At 38.9% G+C, this 18,069-nt stretch overlaps 1 protein-coding gene across 2 annotated transcripts in view; it reads left to right on the top strand.

Moving 5' to 3' along the window:
- TTC17 (tetratricopeptide repeat domain 17) overlaps positions 1-18,069 on the top strand; it is a 63,582-nt gene that overhangs the window by 3,864 nt on the left and 41,649 nt on the right. For both annotated transcript variants that reach the window (XR_012660728.1, XM_075094313.1), the window contains exons 2-10: positions 10,918-11,007; positions 12,524-12,693; positions 13,701-13,812; positions 14,902-15,033; positions 15,711-15,820; positions 16,108-16,252; positions 16,623-16,762; positions 17,000-17,160; positions 17,484-17,596. Coding sequence is in view for 1 of the 2 variants with exons in the window: in XM_075094313.1 (XP_074950414.1) it covers positions 10,918-11,007; positions 12,524-12,693; positions 13,701-13,812; positions 14,902-15,033; positions 15,711-15,820; positions 16,108-16,252; positions 16,623-16,762; positions 17,000-17,160; positions 17,484-17,596 (1,173 nt within the window). In the remaining variant the exon portion in view is untranslated. The remainder of the gene's footprint in view (positions 1-10,917; positions 11,008-12,523; positions 12,694-13,700; positions 13,813-14,901; positions 15,034-15,710; positions 15,821-16,107; positions 16,253-16,622; positions 16,763-16,999; positions 17,161-17,483; positions 17,597-18,069) is intronic.

Genomic DNA, 18,069 nt, shown 5'->3' with positions numbered 1-18,069 from the left:
CTGTCAGCCTGTTTCTCTAGCTCGCTCTCTAACCACAGCCCTGTCTTCCACTATGGCAACCCCCACCCCATGTTTGCAAAGGACACTAAGCTTGCTGACTTGTTGAAGTTCTTTTTTTCTTTTTTTTTTTTCCCCCTGTTGTTCATAAAGACATTAAACAGCATTGGCCCTGGTATCGATCTCCAAGGGATGCTGCTGGTGACCAGCCACTGTTGGACTTTGCACTGCTGATCGCAACCCTTCCAGCACAGCAGTCTCTAACTGGAAGTGACTGATACTGTCTGGTGGCTGAGAGTGGTGGTACTATTTAGCATTTATATTACTTAATTTTAGAAATATTAGTGTTCTCAGTCTGAAACACATTTTTAAAGATTGTCACCTTCAGTTTATCTGAATGAAGCCCATATCATTGATTAAGATGTGGGCAAAACTTAAGTGATAGTAATACCCAGACATTTACCATGCTAAATGAGCCACTAGCTGTGGATGTCCAGATAAGCACCAGTGACAACTGACTTCCCTGCAGCTTTTAGGTTGCTACTGTGAACATTGTCTTCCTTGTTACGAAAGTGCATTATGGATGAGGAGCTGAAATCAGAATTTACAGATCCTGGCCTGTATACAATATATAGCCAGAATTTCTTTGGGAGAAGAAGGGATAATATTTTATATTATTGCCCTAAAACCTCTGCTAGCTGTTTCTCCTTATAGTGCTTGAAGGCTGTAAGCGTTTAATATGAGACTACATTCAAGTGAGATTGATTTTTCCTGTGACATAAGACAGCTTGCAGTACCCTGACTGAGACTTGAGCTGGAGTTCTTAGTGGTATAACAACCTAGCAGGGGTAGCAAAATTAAGGCAAACCAAACAATTTTCCGTCTATCAGCTAGGACTTATCTAGTAAATGGGAGTTCTTGCTAAGAAGGCCCTGCTATTCCAGTTTCCAGTGAGCGTTTCTAAATGATGAAATTCATTCCCAGCAGTGCATGTAACATTTTGTTGTCTCAGTAAGCCATCAAGAAGAAAAGCCATCAAGCTGTATCTGCTGCTCTAGTAGCCTGTTTTCAGGTCAAATACATTATTCTCTGGATCAGTTCATATCCTTCTTTTGGTCTGAGCCTACCTTCAGATGTGTGTTCCTGCAAAGCCAGAGGCTGAATAATCTTCTCTCTTTAATAAGATTATATCTGCTCAGCATATGTGTTTATAAGCCTTCTCATTTCACAACGCATGGTATAAAGTTCAGGCTAATACAGAACTGATTTGAGTGCTTGTCTGCCAGTAGGGAAACTAGCCACTCTACATAAGTATAGCATACTACAAGAGAAGAGAGAAACTTCTTTTAAAGAGAGGACAAACAAGGGACAGATTAAATGCAATGCAGGAAGCAGTTTCTGTAGTCATTTGTGGCTTTACTGGGGGAGACCAGCTGCTATAATCTCTGAGACCTGACATATTCAGAGCTGAGGTGGGGTCTTTCTAGAGATCCCACGATGGAGGCAATTAAAACCGAGCAAGCTGGTGGGGACTCAAAGGACTGCCTTTATGTGGACTACTATAAATGCTGAAAAAGTTAGTTCTCAGTAACTAAACCAAAAGAAGCAAAGAAACCTCCCAGGCAGATGGTCCAAAACAGGACTGGGGAAGTGTTACCAGGAGCAGAGAGCCCCTGGCCAGGAATCTGAGTTGGCAAAAAGATGTTTTGTTTTAAGTTGTTTAAGGTGCTGTTGTGTGTTTTGAAGTTTGTTAGAGATGATCTGAAGAAGAAAGTGAATGAGCAATGTGGGTTAGCCTGTTCAGGGCTAAGAAGACTAGCCCCTCAATAAACGTGACATCTGAATTTCATTCAGTGTAGTATGCTTAATTCTGGCTAGTACAGGTAAAAAGGGAAGATGTTACCTAACAGTTGTTCATTTGTTTGCAGATTGGAATGCAAGCATGCCTCAAGTTGCAGCAAGGCAATTCATGGATGGCTTTTAGAGTTGGTTAATGCATTAATGATGTCTATCATCTGACTGCACGTGTGTGCTAACAGGTTGCGATGAGAACAGTGGTCCATACACTCAAGGCTAGAGGAAAAGCAGCCATCCAAAACCAAGGAAACCTGAAAATCTAGTGCAGCCAGATAAAAAGCTATTTGCTGCTAACAGAAGCATCTTCTGCCATATATTAAACAGTCGCTCACTCCTAGCTTGAAAATGACAGATAGATGTTTGCATTGCACTTTCTGTAAAGGTTAGTTTGCTTGGCCATATAACCTCGTCCTTGACTGAATTTCTTATCCTTCCAAGTCTGTTGTGTGCTAAACAAAAGAAAAAAATTGTTCATTCTTATGTATCATGCCTTCCCCAAAACGGTTGCCAGTGCCTCTTTATGAGTGTGCAAAAAGACCTAGGCTGGAGGTTGGTGTGAGTCTACTGCAGTTCGTTGGATGTCGTCCAACCCCAGGGTGACCAGCTGAAGTGTGATCATTTTGAAGCATATGTCAGCTTATCCTCAGGAAAAGGGAAACTTATTCTATTTTAAAACTTTTCTCTTGATCACCAAAAGACTGTGGGATTTAGGCCTTCCTCTAGTGTGAAGAATAATAATTAATAATTTAAAAAAAAAAAAAAAAACACCAACCCTTCAGTTTAAATTTTGTGCCTTTTCATAAGTATATTTGAAAAGTTTGAACCTGAACATTTTGTATAGTAGATGGCTGAGACACTTACGGTCCTTGTCCCTTGTGGGGTGCTGCTGACCTAGAACCACACTTTACCAGCACTGCCTGCTCACAGGGGAGCTCAGCCTCTGTCTTTCTGTATCGCTGTGAAGGTCGGGGCTAGATCTGAATGTGATAAAAATAGGCCTTGTGGTTGCCTGTATGTGGAGTGCAGTCAGAAATGCAAATTTTTTGTTCTTTGGGGCAGTGATGGTGGAGAAGTAGCTTTCCCTGTTATCAACTCAGCAGTGAAAGATTTGCATCTGTGGTGGAGGAGCTAAGAGGGAGATCCGAAGCGCTGCTGAAATACAGGTGTTGGTGCCCATGCCTCTCACGCCTGCCACAGTCTAGCAGGTAACCTTATGCCAGGTTTTGACTGCTGACAGCAAAGCTTCAGTACAAAAATGTCTGGATTTAGCCCAGCATAGTGATACACACTGAGGTTGTTCAGTTTATAAGTCCAGAAGGCCCTAGCTTTGTCTCTGACCCTGTGTAGGTACCGTGTCCTGCTCACTCCGCCGCCCCTGATGTTTCTGTACACCCTTTGTCCTCTGGGCACAGGGTGGCTCCCAGGTCCTGTTTCTCCTAGCATCCTCACACTTTGATTTCCTGGCCTCTCATCCTGTTTTCTGTCCCTTTTAAAATAAGGGTAGGACAAACTGACAAGATTATATGAATCAACTGTTCAAAACTGATTATTCTGTGATGAAAGCTGCGCTAGGTGCCTGGCATGCCTTCCCCATAGCGTGAGCTTCACAGCAAAAGGATACCCTGGAAGTGGCCCAAGTACATGTTTGCACAATGGCCCCATCAAAGCCCAAAAGAGCAAAGTCAGGGAGACTTTGAAATCCACTGGTATTTCTTTCTTCCTTTCTTCCCCCCCACCCCCACCTTTCCATGTAAAGCTGAATCCCTACCAGTTACTAAGTTAGGAAATTAAAACCATGGTATAAAGTGCCTCCCCTAAAAATACATCACTGGATAAAGTAATTTCCCTTAAAGTTTAACCAGAAAAAATTAATGGGTTGTCTGCTGTTCATTTGCTGAAGAAATTGCTGCTCAGGGTTAACGTTTTTTAGGTATCCGCTATGTCTAATTAGTATTTTTCCTTTTCTGTACTTCCAACATTAGAACACTTATTATTTTTAGGATTTGGCAGTGAGCAGGCAGCAGGAACCAGTCTGCCTTTATGAAAACAAGTACTTGGTCATTACAGATTTATAGAAGTGTTCTCTCCATCTCTTTTTTTGATTCAACTGAGTGTATGGCTGGCATCTGTTTCACTACTGTAGAATATAAACCATAGCTAGAATATACATGTTGGAAATTTGTTTTGTACCCTTAAGTATGACCAACAACACATTGCAGACAAGTAGTGTTACAAATGAAGTCTTGTTTTGCTTTGTAATTAGATCTGTTATGTATGATATTCAGAGCTGCTGAGCTCTCTGGAAGTGAGCAGACCTATTCAATATTACTGCAATTGCGTTAGGTTTTACGTTTGAGATACTAGAGGTGTTTAAAATATCTCTTTTCCCTGTAGTGCAGCTACTCTTAATATCGAGAGAGTTAATGCTGTTTGTTAACAGATTCTGCAGCTGTAAGCTCTTAAATGGTTCAATACTTATTATAAAAACTCAATTGAACATAATTTCTGTGTGAATGTTTCAGTGACATCCCTTGGGACAAGTATCTTCTGACAGTCCCTGCTCATCATTTGGATAAGCCAAAGCATGTATTTTCCAGTTTTGTAGCTTGTCTTGCACTGAAACCCATACATAATTTTTTGCAGCTTTTCAGAAGTGACATGGTAGCATTGTGTTGGAGTGTAGAGTATCTCAAGGCAGCAAGAATATATCAGAAGGCAAGCATCAGTTTTTTAGATCCTTCACTCCCACTTGAGACTGCAAGGGGTTCCGGCCTATTTGAGTGTGAATTGCCTTAAATTAACGTGGACAGTGACAAAAGATCCACTGTAAAACAAGCCTACAAAACAAGTATAAGGAGCCCATTTTGCTGTACGCCATCATTTGATGTGGTATCTTTTCCATCATCTTTCTGTCATAATCTGCCTTCTGCATATAGTAGAACACTTTTAGGACGTGCAGTGGCCCTAAGATCTGTTCTGATTTTGGTGTTCTTGTCCAACAGTGGGATTTCCACAGTACTTCAAAAAAAGCCTTACCTAAAAATAGTTGACTGAGGCATTCATTGACACCCATCTTAAAATCTGAAAATTTTACTTTCTGGATCATGGGGGAAAACTATACCAGACGGTTTGGCCAAACTTACAAGCCTAATTATTCAGAGACTTTGATATACCCAGATAATACAGGAGACTCTCTAAAACCTCAGGGTTTGATTCAACTTGGATGTCTCTTTTTTTGTTGTTTTTGTTATACAAATTCTGTGTGTTTCTTGCTGAATCAGGTTCTTGGTGTACCTTGTGACAGTGAATAAATTTGAACTGTGCTTTTTAAAGAAATTTTCACCTTTGGGCAAAGTTGAACAGAGAGCACTTACTCTAAAAGTGGCTTACTGGCAGGCTTTCTGCACTGTAGTTATAGTAGCTGTCAGGTTCAAGGAAGGCTTTTTAGCACTACTTTTTTCCTGTTTCCTGTGTTTGAACTGAAGTCAGATTCTTGCGTTTCAGGCACTTCATCTTGAATGTCACAGTTTCAGCACTTTGGAGGAAGGGTAAATGAATATAATATGGTGCTTTGGCATCAGCCTAATGCTTTGAGTTAAAAATGAGTAAGTTGGAACAGGCATCTGTTCTGACACAGGAGTTTCTGCTTTCCTCACCATGAGGCTATAGATGCTCTGCAGGTTGACATCTGTTCCGTTTCATCCCAAGCAGTGTCTTGTGGGATGTTGCATACATTTTGCAAAAGATGAGCTAAATCACAATATCTGTCTGGTTTTCACTCATCTGACTCCCCTAATCAGATGATAAGGCACAAATGACTTTGCATGAAGGCATGAAGGATCCATAGTATTATAAAGCGTAAAAGCAAAGCTACCCTTTCTTACGCAATTTTAATTTGTGCTAACATCCTCAGGTCCTGTCTTAAATGTGACAGGAAACGTCAAATGTGTAGTGGTTTTTAGCACCAGCGGGGCAGGGTAGCAGGTATCTGCAACTTTCTGTGTGGTAGGGAAGAGAGTGTAACACACTAAAGTGAGACCAAGTCCTGCCTGGCAGTAGATTCAGTCCTAAGGTAAAAAGCATCTGAGAACACCTGGGTATTTGATTGCAGCTGTTAGTGTTGAAATAAAACGTGACAGCTTTTGAAATAACACCTGCCCTCTAACAAGGTTTTAATTGTTGAAGTCAGACCTATGCTAGTTTCCACATCAAAGTTTTGTTCCGTTTTCCTTACTAGTTAATTGTTTAAAAACTGACATTAAATGCAAACACTGTATTACACACATCTCCAGCAGTGCTCAGAAGAAATACAAACTTTTATTCATTCTAGTGGTCCCAGGACTATCATTAGCAAGTCTGGTGAAGCTTAGTAAGACAGGTACACCCTTTGTTTCACAGCAGGAGGCTTTCAGTACACAATTATTTGCAAATACCTGAGCTGTCATAAAACGAGGGGAGCTACGGCTATGAGCTAGTAAATACAATCGGTAGGATCATACGCAGTTGTGGATAGAATGTGCTCTTTCGTCAAAATGATCCAATGCCATTCAAGTTGCTTACTGTTTTCGGTCTAAAGAAATGTTTTCTCTAATGGATCCCATGAAGATGTAGTTCAACTGGGCAAAGGCAACAGATGTAAAGAAAAGAAAAATAAGTTGATATTTTATGCAGAACTTACCAGCCTCTTCTAGTTTTGTTTTAGATGCTTTCTTGAAACTGGAGGCATTTCCACAACCAGATCAGTCTCTGGGTGACTATTAAATAGAGGTGGCGAGTGTGTGTAAGAGCACAGGCATGATGTGAGGCTGTACAAAACCAGTCTCTTCTAACTTCTTCAAATTTCTAAAACCTACCTAGAGTCTTTAGAGTATTTTTCTTGTGGGAAGGAAGGGGTGTAATCCAGAACAGTCTCCAGGTGTCCATCAAATACATTTTATTTGGACTATTGTATTTCTGACTAAAGAGTTATTTAACAGGTAAGTGAAGCTCTGAAGGCTTGTTCCAAATCTTCAGGGTGTGTTGTCATCTCTGAATTTTTCTAAGCAGCAGCCCACAGAAAAGTTGTGGCATGGCTTATATTTTTATTCAGCATATAATTTTGTGGGTTTTGGGATATGGCTGCACTGGAAAGCCAGAAGGTGCTTGGCGGCACTTGAGCACAAGCAGTGCCAGCAGCAAGAACGGGGCAAAGTGTGATCACCCAAGTGGCGAGCCTTAGGGGGCTCCAAGTGTCCATTCTTCATTTCAGCATGTGTTGCTTCCCACTTACCTTTACCACTGCTGCTACTGTTAACCCTGCTGTGTAGATCATGTGGATATTATATCTTTGTTTGCTACCTACTCGCTGTGCTAAATTCATGAGGTGGCATTACTGTCCTCAATGGCAAATACAGTATTGGTGCTCTTCACAGCTGAGTAGGTCAGCTTTGCCTTTTTCCAGCTGTAGAAATGGCTGTCAGTGTAAAAGAAAACATGTTTGATCTGGGGAGGGATGTTGTAAAAAGGTGGATAACAAGAAGTCTCGACAGTATTGCTGGCTGGATCTGAGAGGAACAGGTTGCAGTTCAAGAGCCATGTGGCTGTTGCTAGTGGAGCTATAAGATTACAGGTGGTAAGAAAAGGGACGATTTCCCTACTTGGCAGCAGGGTGATTTTTTGGATCAATCTAAGCAGATCAGGAAATTGCGCTTTAATTTCTATGAAATTCTTGACTTTGAGCACCATCATCTTCCAAACTGATGCCAGTTGAACGCCAAGTGGACATTATTGTCCTCATTTGCAGCCATGATAACATAAGATCTCTTGTGGTTTTCAATTAAGAATCTGTTTCCCTTTGTGTCATAAAGGCATTCAGATCTACAAAAAAAAGTGCTATTATTTCCTCAGTTATTATTTTGTAATGCCTTCATACTATGAATGTATAAACTGAAGAGCATAACTGATACAGTATATTCGGCTCACTTTTACAAGCTGCCAAAAGTGCTCTGAACACATTGGATATGCTAGCTCAAGTTTCCTGTGCAAACTTTGCATGATTGTCCAGTGTAGCTGCTTAATTTTTCCATTCAAATTCTTCCAAAATTATTGCACCTGAAATGGATTTTTATTTTTAAGAGCTAATAATAATCTTTAATCTGCTAATTTCTTGCAGTGGAAGTCTTGAACTTTCAGAGCCAGAAATGATCAAATGTAAATGTAAGGTTGGATTTACTACTAAAGTTTTGGATTAGGGGTTTTTATTTATGCACTGCATTTGTCTTAAATAATGGCTGCTCAGGTTACTTAATATTAACTTCCTACTAGGTTGAAGCGTTTTGCTATTTTTAGAAAGTGCTCGTTTGCTGGTGGCAAACTGAGGTCAGATCTGGAAGTGAAAATCTGAAGACTGAAGAAAAATACCATGCATGCTGCTTAACTTTAGATAATTTCCTGGTGGATTGACGTAACTTTATGAACTAATTCAGTGGCATTGCTCTTTGACTGTTGTTGTCACTTTGATTTCTGCTGCTAGGTAGTAGTTGATAGGAATTTGGTACTTGTTGTGTTGCATTCCTGTAAACCCGTGCACACAGGATTGGTAAGATACCACTCTAAATTCCCAAACACTAAATTGAGACCTAATTCTCACAAGACTTTTATCAAAAGTTAAAACCAGAAGCTGTCCCTGAGTGTCATAATATTTCTGAATTAACGATAAGCTGAGATCCTTCATCTTTCAGAGTAAGGCTTTCTAAATGGTAATGCCTGCATAACTTTCTGCAAAAAATTGCTCCCCAGATGCAGTTTGCCACTGAAAGTGGAGCTGATAGTTGACTTTACTTTCAGTGACTGTGTAGAATCATGCACGCAGCCTTGAGATGTCAGAGGGACAGTACTATTTTAGAGTGGGCAATTAAATGCTTTAAGCACTGTAAAACTTTCCCTTATTTTCTTTGCAAATTCATCTCTTGCTTGCACACACCACAGTAGTTTCTCTAGCAAATGAGGCATGAACAAGTGCTACATTCAGTGCATAACTCTGGTTTTGTGTGCAGTCAGTTCAAAGTGAGGTAGGGCCTGTAGGAGGAAATATGAACTATGACTGTAGGTAAGACGCTGTAGACTTTAATACTTCATCTAACAGCACTGTTAGGTTTTTTTAATATGGTATTTTCTGTGCTTCTCTGGATCATTGCACATACTTGGTCACCCTTTATTGGCAACAGTTAAATCCATCATTTCCAAATTTATAGTGTAAAGATTAACTGGTGTCAGTAGCACCTTGTTACTTTCTAATCATCTGGTGATAGAAGAGAATTAATTTGCTAAGTAAGAAAATTAGTTATGTGTAAGTATCTGGACTGTGTAGGTAGCCACCCGCCAAAATGGCTAAAAGAAGCAGTTCAGCTTTTTATTTGGAAAGGAATACTTGGCCAAATTTAGCCAAAACCACCCTCAAGGGTTTTTTGAGGGACGGGAAGGTAAAAGGAACAAATGTTTTCATCTTAGAGGATAGGATCCTTATTCAGTAGGGAGGCTTGCAAGGAATGTAGACTTCACAGTCAGTAGTCCAAAGAAAGTAGATTTGAGCTTCTTGCCTGACTCACAGCCAAGAGAACGTGGCCCAAGGCTTAATCTGTTGACAGGACATGTTAAAATCACCAGGAAATTTGCTGCTGTTCTGCTGGAGATGTAGCTCTCTGCAGTGAGAGAGAGAGTCCCAGAAATGTGTCCAAGTTATTTGGAAAGTTGACAGAAAATGAAAAGCTGGAGCTCAGGAGGTTCTCCTGCAGGTGTATATATGGCAAACTTTTCCGTTAAATTATCATGCCACAGTTTGGACAGATATCATGGGGGTGGACAGCCTATATAGAGATATCAGCACTAACATACAGGTAGTGCTTACATCGGTGTGCAGTAGCTAGTTTCATGTCCTGAAAGCCTGAACAGAAACTGAGCAGATCCAGGAACATCTTGGTGTAGACCATCTACCATAACAGTCATTGTGTTAAAAATGTGAGATCTTGCTGTCCTTGTCACCCTTTGTCCTTTCATCCTGTGATCACATACTTCTGTCCATTTCCTTGCTTCTATTCTCATACTCATTGAATCCTTCATAAGCTAATTTAGTTTACTGGTTTGGATAAAGCAACCAATGGGGGATCACATCCTGTTCAACTACTGAGTTTGGGTTAGCTCCTGAGAGAGCCTGGTGAGCACCAGAGCTGACATGCAGGAATAACTGGTATTGCACTGACAGATTGGAGGAAACAGGGCTGGAAGCTTGGAGGTGAGCCTTTGGATCAGCTCAGCTGCTCATATACCACCTTCTCAACTGTAGTGACTTGCTGCCTGACCAGGTGGGGGAAGAATTGATTTGGCATGAGGACAAGACTGGGGCATTTCAGCTGTGGAGTGAAGTGCCATAGCTTACTGAGCCTGGTTAGGGACCAGGAAAGGTTCGGCATGTAACCGCTCATCTGTTACTTACCTATAATATTGCTCTTTGCTGAGCTGCCAACTCCTGTGCGTAAGATATGGAAGCTGTTAGCACGGTCTTCTGTAACAATTTTCAGTCTTTGTCTGCTTACCTCTTGATTTTGTTCATTTACTTCTTAATCCTGAAGGCAATAGATCTTAATGCTAGGCCAGTGTGTTAAATTATGGGCATGGAGGAGTTGACTTGAAGCTGAAGTACCTGATGCCTATTGAGGGACATGATGGAGGAATTTTAAAGCTATAAAAGAAAATAGTTTTTTGCGATTGCAATTTAAGGTATCTAGTATTTCAGCAGTAAGTACTCTTAATAATGTTTGTTGCGAGACATTTACTTGCCTTTTATGCCTAGAATTTGTGTGCCTGAATAAACTAAAATAGGTTTAAAATTAAAGCATGGTTTGAATTGGATTCTCAAATACCAATGTTGGTTGTGGTATGTGTTTAAATTATGGACATATTGTGAAAGCTGAGTGGATAGAAAACCTCTGAACAGACAAACTAGTTGATTGAATGTAACTTTCTACCTTCTAAAATCATGCTAATTAGGAGAATGTCTTACATGATGGACCGATTAATGTCTTGCAGGTGGATTCACCAATGAACTTGAGGAACCCACATGATTTGGTAATACTAATGAGACAAGAAACAACAGTTAACTACCTCAAAGAACTGGAGGTAAAGCATAATGTTAAATACTAATTAATTTCTGAAAATACACATTTTTTTCCACAGGCCTTTTACTGATAGATTAGATGGGCAACAGAAGTCATTAATGTCATGATTCCTTCAGTTAAAGGATGAAGAATTCTTCAGATCTCAAGAATTTTGTGCTTCAAGTTTGCTCAACTGGTTATCATCGTCCCTAGTTGCATCATTCCCTGTTGTTATCCATAAATCCTACCATTTTTAAGTAAAGTCATTTAGGTACTGGATTCTGTTGCTGACTACTATATTCCAGAAGAATACAGAGCAGGTCACCTCTGTTTTTCTTTAAGCCCATTTATTATTGAAAAAGGGTCTGAGAACCCTTTGATGAACTTTGAACCAATAACTTTAGTTTAAGTTTAAATATAATATGGGCTGGGCAAGCTAACAGCTCACAGCCTTTCTTCTGGCCATGCATTCCTTTCTCTTGTGCCAGCTTTGGTTTTGTCAGATCAGCATAACTATCTAACTGGGAAGTTAGATGAGCACCAGAGGTAGCTCTGTGTCAATGAGAGAAGTGGAAGGGGGAAAAAAGCAGGACTGCCCCTTGCATGACTGTATTCAGCCAGTCTTTCTCATCAAGATATACTTACTTTTGTGGTAATGGATATTTTAGCTATGGATGGAACAAGAGTTGTAAGCTTTCCAGGATGTGGTTTGTGGACTTGCAAATTCCTAATGTACAGTTTGTGGCATACAAATGACTTTCAGCAGAAGTTATCTGTTGTAAGATCTTGTACAAGTTGCTACTGCTGTATTTATCTCTAGTACTGCTTAGTAGTGCGTAATCAAATGTGTATGGCTTTGATTAAAAATGGAAATTTTCTTCTCATTTCACATACGCAAATCCATATGATATTCAATGGGTTTTCAGTTTGCAAACCTAGGTGAGAATTAAATACAGCTTGCTGTGCTGGGGCAAATTGTTAGTCTCATAGTAATCAATACCGATGAGCTTTATGGGGTGAAAGGTAGCTTCTAAGGCACATCATAAGCTGATCTCTAGAAATTAGTCCCAATTCTTGCATAGCCTGCCACCTCAGTTATACTACGTAGCACACTGAATGGTTAAGAAGTTCATTTTGTTTGCAATCTCTAATATTATTTCCATGAGGTCTTAGAGTGGAGTAAAAGGGTCCAAATATGGAAAAGTTGATGTACTGTTAACTATTTCTTCTTTTTCTGAATGGCCTGCTGTGGATTTGGAATTCTATTAGCCTTCTTTTTAGGTACAGCAGGAGAAATAAGGGCCAGTTCAAGTCGTATTATCTCTAATGAATGTATTTATATTCCATCTAAATAAAAAAATGTCCTACAGATGTTATAAAGTATAGGGAAGTATTGCCAAAATTTGGAGAGAATGTTTTAGGTTTTCTTCAAGTGGAGTTTGTTTTAAGGAAAAAGTTGGACTGTTCAACTCCTAGCAACTATAGAGTTTGCTTTCATCAGTGCACATTCTTCTGTTTCCTTTTTTTTATTCCTACAGAAACAGTTAGTTGCTCAAAAGATTCATATAGAGGAAAATGAGGACAGAGACACAGGGCTGGAACAAAGGCATAATAAAGAGGATCCGGACTGCATTAAAGCAAAGGTGCCCTTGGGGGACCTAGATCTATACGATGGCACATACATCACCTTAGAGAGCAAAGATATCCGGTAATAAGATGCTTTATATTTTAAGATTTTTTACTTGAATGAAAAAAATCAACAAAACCTCTAAATGCAAGTAAAAGGAAAAAAAACATCACTGACTGTTCTTTAGATGACAGTTGTTTTGTTTTGTGTTAGTGTGGAATAAAACTGAAAGAACCTCTGCCACTAATTATGAAAGGGTATGACACAGAAATGCTGTCTCCGCCAAACTGTCCATGTTAGCCCTGCCGTGAAACTTCTCCATTCTGTTCCCAGGCTCCCAGACAGTTCTGCCACTGTAACTCTGTACTGATGTGACCAGACATGTGAATTAAACTGAAGCGCACCATGTAGAAGGGGGTTGAATTTGCTTGAGTGTGCTTTGGGTGTTTTGAGCTAGATACACTTCTTGTAGTGGAAACTGTCTTGACTTATATTTGAATTAAATTCTGTTGATTACCAAGCTGTTGAACCTTCTGGTCATAGTTCATCCCGTGTTAAGCAAGTAAAAGATGTGTGGACAGTCTGCTTGCCTTTCAGCTTCATTGGTAATTCATCTTCAGGGCTGACTGTTTTGTGTTTGTAGTTTTATTTTTTTAACACAATCAGATGAATACTTGAAGCGAGAAGAGATTAGTTTTATCCTCAGATACCTTCATTTGGGCTTCTCACTAATACTTGGGGTTTGATTGTTTCAGTTGAAGAGTCTTCTAATCTACATGGCTTGCCATTTGCATGGCAGATAGATCGTTAATCATAGTAATGTTACACTAGGTTGAGGCCAATACATTTTGGAGGCTATCCAAATGTTGATATTTTCTCTAAAGCAGACAGAAATTTATTTATGTTATTCTGTAGTGATGACATCCTGAGACAACTGAAATCTGGGAAGACATCAGAAATGGTGTGAAGCGCTCAAACACAGGATTTCTGTTAACAGTCAAATCAGAATACTGTGCCTGTCAACTACTGTCTCTTATGAACTTTAGCAGTATTTTAATCTGGAGTCTGTTGTTATGTTATCTCCTCAGCCCTGAAGACTATATAGACACAAAGTCACCAGTGCCTCCAGACCTGCAGCAGCCAGACTGTACAAAAGTTCTAGATCTTCCATACAGTATTCATGCTTTTCAGCACTTACGGGTAAGCAAGCAAATGCAAGTATGTTTTTTTCCCCATCAGGAAGAGGAATAGAAAACTCTTATTGCCAGTTCTCAGTCAAGGTTGAAAGGTATTGTAATCTTTCAAGACTGTTTCAGACTTTTTTTAAACCACAGTTGTGTCCCAATTAAAGCATCTGCTTATAGGAGGACTGTTCATCAGATATAGAGCTCCTGTTTCTCTGTTATTGTTTGCCTTATTTTAGAGGGCATTTTTAGGAAAATGGAGTATTTTGTTTCATAACACACATTTCATTAGTAAAATGGTGGTTTTCATTGGAAATGCTTCTAACTTGTGAATTGTTTCAGTTGAAAATTGAAGAGTGCTGAATAGGGTCATTAAACTATATGAAGATTCAGGGTCAGAAAATTTTTTGCAAGCTTGTTGGTAGCTCCTAACATACTTGAGTGCCTCTTTGGTATCTGAATGCCAAGCCCTAACCCAGAGGATGATGTAATTGTTCTTTATGAGTACAAAGTTCACCTGCTTTAGAAAGGTTACAGTGGCAGTGAGGTGCAAAAATTGTTTTTGTCAAGACTATTATATAAGCAAATTTTAGTGCTTACATCTTCATATTTATTTTATTACAAGTCTTTAAAATAATTTTTCATCTACAAATAAGGATTTTCTTATGGACAGAACAGGAACTGAAGCTTTTTAGCTCTATTCCTGGGTCTGGATGTACTTTTGAAAGGAGCAACTTTATGGCTGGGAATGGAAGAAAGAGGAGAGATGTAGGGATACTTTCATAGCGTGCGTGTTACCTGACAAACATGAGTTCCATGCTTCAGCAGTCATTAGTGAAATCAATAGCTGCCAGATAGACAATGCTACCAGAAATTAATTTGTGCTATAGCATTCACAAGCAGAGGCTGCTTTTGGCTGCTTCTAGTGTTTGCCTATCTATAATAATGTGTGTTGTACATCTGTCAAAGGTGACATTATCCTGTCAAGTCCCTAAGATGGTAGGATTGTAAAGCTGTAAATTTTCCTGGTAGTCATGCTTTTGTGTATATTTCTCTACTTTTAGTTAAAGCATCAGCAAATACCTATATTCAATTTTTATTTTAGGGTGTCCAAGAAAGAGTTAATCTTTCTGCACCTTTGTTACCTAAAGAAGATCCAATCTTCACATACCTATCGCGGAGGCTGGGAAGGAGTATAGAGGAAATAGGTCATCGTATTTATGACGGGCTAATGAAGGTATGAAACAGTAATCTCACTGTAAGCACAAAAACAGTGCTAGAAAGGTGTCGCCAGATTAGATACGCCTGGTACATGCAGTTGGATCCAGTACTAGTTTTGCACATACGCTTTTGGTTTACATTTCAGTTACAACAGGCAGACTAAGAACATTTTCTGCTAGGCAAGCAGAGGTAGGAGAAGGCATCAGCCAAGCCAGTAAATAGATGCTTACTATCATCTTTAATGGTGCACATATTTGTGTGGTCTGGCAAGCCATATTCATTGCTCTGTCAAGGTAATAAGAGCTTTTAAACAAAAATGCAGGTACTTAAAGAACACAGAAGGAACAATAGTACTGAAATATGTATATATTTATTAAATACCTTCCTGAAAATACAGGAACTCTCATTAAAGTCCAACTAAGCTGCTGATGCTTAAACTACTGTCACTTCTCATTTCATCTCATTTTGGATATTACCCATCTGAAAGGCAGAAGTTCTGTAATACATTTATCTGCTGGTTCATTCTTCCTGAACATTGACAACTATTGCCAAATAGCAGCTTTCCAGAGGAAGAGGATAACTTAGAGCAGGTTTGGTGCTCAGCTTTCCATCCCATAGTAATTAAAGCCCTGATTAACCTTTTAGTTCATGTCTTAGTAGTTAGTACAGTTCATGTGTTTCTCTCTGCTGCAGAATTCTTCTTCCTGGGTACTCTATAATATGGCTTCTTTTTACTGGCGAATAAAGAATGAGCCATATCAAGTAGTAGAATGTGCCATGCGTGCCCTTCATTTTTCTTCAAGGTAAGAATTACTAATAAAGATTTCTTTTCAGATTGCTTTTCTAGTTATCCTAATTAGTAAACAGGTTTTAGTTTCGAAGGCTGAATGTTAAGGAATAATCCATGTTACTTGTTCTTTGTCTTTGTGTGCTATACTAGGCATATAAATAATTTAGACATTTTTCTATCAAATTATGTATTTAATATGTGACTGACAAATGAATGTATCCTTATGCGTGATTCTTACACCGTCTGACCTTCTTTTAATGTCTGTTTTTTCTCTTTTTTCTTTTCATTTTCTTCTTTTAGGCAAAATAAAGATATTGCACTGGTAAATTTGGCAAATATTCTGCACCGGGCTCACTTCTCTGCAGATGCAGCTATTGTGGTCCATGCAGCTCTGGATTACAGTGACTTCTTTACCAGCTATTACACTTTGGGAAATATATATGCAGTAAATACTATCTTTATTTTCCAATAATTTAGTATTATTTAATCTTTCTGGCTTGACTTGTAATGCTTTACTCTCTTAAAATGTGTCCTGAGTTCCATGTGCATTTCACATTTAATGTTTACAATTCTGTCAAGATACTTTAATCCAAAAGTCTGTCTTTCATCAAAGGATTTTATCAGCACTTGGAAAGAAATTCCAAGGAGATTGTCCTGCAGCCTTTCTTTAGCAGATATAGTGGGCCTGAGTTTCAGAAATCACAGGCTGCATATTACCACAATTTAAAATTTGAGTTAATGACTTCTTTAAAAATTGAATATTTTTTGTTAAATATTACTGAACCATGGCTAATTCTCTCTCTGTCATTCTTCAGATGCTTGGAGAGTACAACCACTCAGTACTGTGTTATGACCATGCTCTACAGGCTAAACCAGGGTTTGAGCAAGCTGTAAAAAGGAAGCATGCTGTCCTGTGTCAGCAAAAACTTGAGCAAAAATTGGAAGCCCAGCATAGGTAACTAAAGAAGCATCCTAGTGGCAATTCATACGCTTATATTTTTCTGTTGCAGCAATTACTTACATTTCAAATAGTATAATGATTTTCAGCTTTCTGTAATTTTTTGACTATGCAATAGAATTATTCATAAAAATACTTCAAGACACCCAAAGTTGAAAATGTGCAACACTGGAGGAAAAGCTGATAGTTTAAAAAGCATTCAAAGTAAATCTTTTGTACTGTTGAATTTTCAAGATCACTTCAACGAACATTAAATGAATTGAAGGAATATCAGAAGCAGCATGACCATTACCTTAGGCAACAAGATGTTTTAGACAAGTACAAGCTCATCCAGGAGGAACAAATATTGAGGAACATCATTCACGAGACACAGATGGCAAAAGAAGCTCAATTAGGTACAGATTTTTAGACTTCATGCTCACTATTGCAATGAAGAATTGCACATATTCAGATTAATGTCAGGACATAGCTTCTTTATATATTAAGATGGCCCTGAGTTGCTATTGTGTTTTGCTTATTAAAACAAGGGATTGCGATATGTTCTTGATTGGGGGTTTGTTTTTTTTTTTAGTCTTTCAAAGATGGAGTTTCCTCTGTGCTGATTAAATAAATAAAAAAGGATTGACCGAATTGGGGGTGGAGGGGTTGACTGTATTCTGCCTTTGTCTCCTCGGAAACCTCACTTATATAGTAGAAGAAAATGTTTTGTACTCTGCAGGGAACCATCAGATTTGTAGACTGGGCAACCAGCAGCATAGCTTGCACTGCCAGTGGGACCAACCTGTTCGTTATCACCGTGGAGACATTTTTGAAAATGTGGAATATGTTCAGGTTTGTCTGTGAATTAATACCACTGCTTTAAGTTGCTTCCCACGTGCTTTATTAGCGAAATTGTTCAATTTTTTGAATCTTGACAAAAGGGGTACATTTTGGGTGTGACCATTATGGTGAGAAATCATTTAGTCTCTTTTCCAGAATGTAAAGTATTTAATGTTAGTTTCTTGTGCTAGTAATACAAGCTAGAACTGTGGATTATAGGAATTTAGAGGGTTTATTGTATAAGACTTTGGTTTACTTAGAAAAGAGAACTATTAGAATTATTTGAATTGAAAAACTTTATCTTACTCCAAAGTCTTAGTTTCCTATGAGTTACCAGCCACTTCTATATTGACTCCTTTGCTTTTTCAACCTGCATGGAACAGCCAAGTATTTCTTTCTAGGAAGTACAAGCATCCTCAGCTGAGGAACTACAGCTTTCTCTTACATGAATATACTACATTTCAGGCATGCTAGCAGGAGCATAA

The sequence above is a fragment of the Phalacrocorax aristotelis genome, chromosome 5 (assembly GCF_949628215.1).
Source record: "Phalacrocorax aristotelis chromosome 5, bGulAri2.1, whole genome shotgun sequence".
Classification (NCBI taxonomy): domain Eukaryota; kingdom Metazoa; phylum Chordata; class Aves; order Suliformes; family Phalacrocoracidae; genus Phalacrocorax; species Phalacrocorax aristotelis.
Note: the sequence above shows the minus strand (reverse complement) of the source record. Positions and strands in the feature narration are given on the sequence as shown.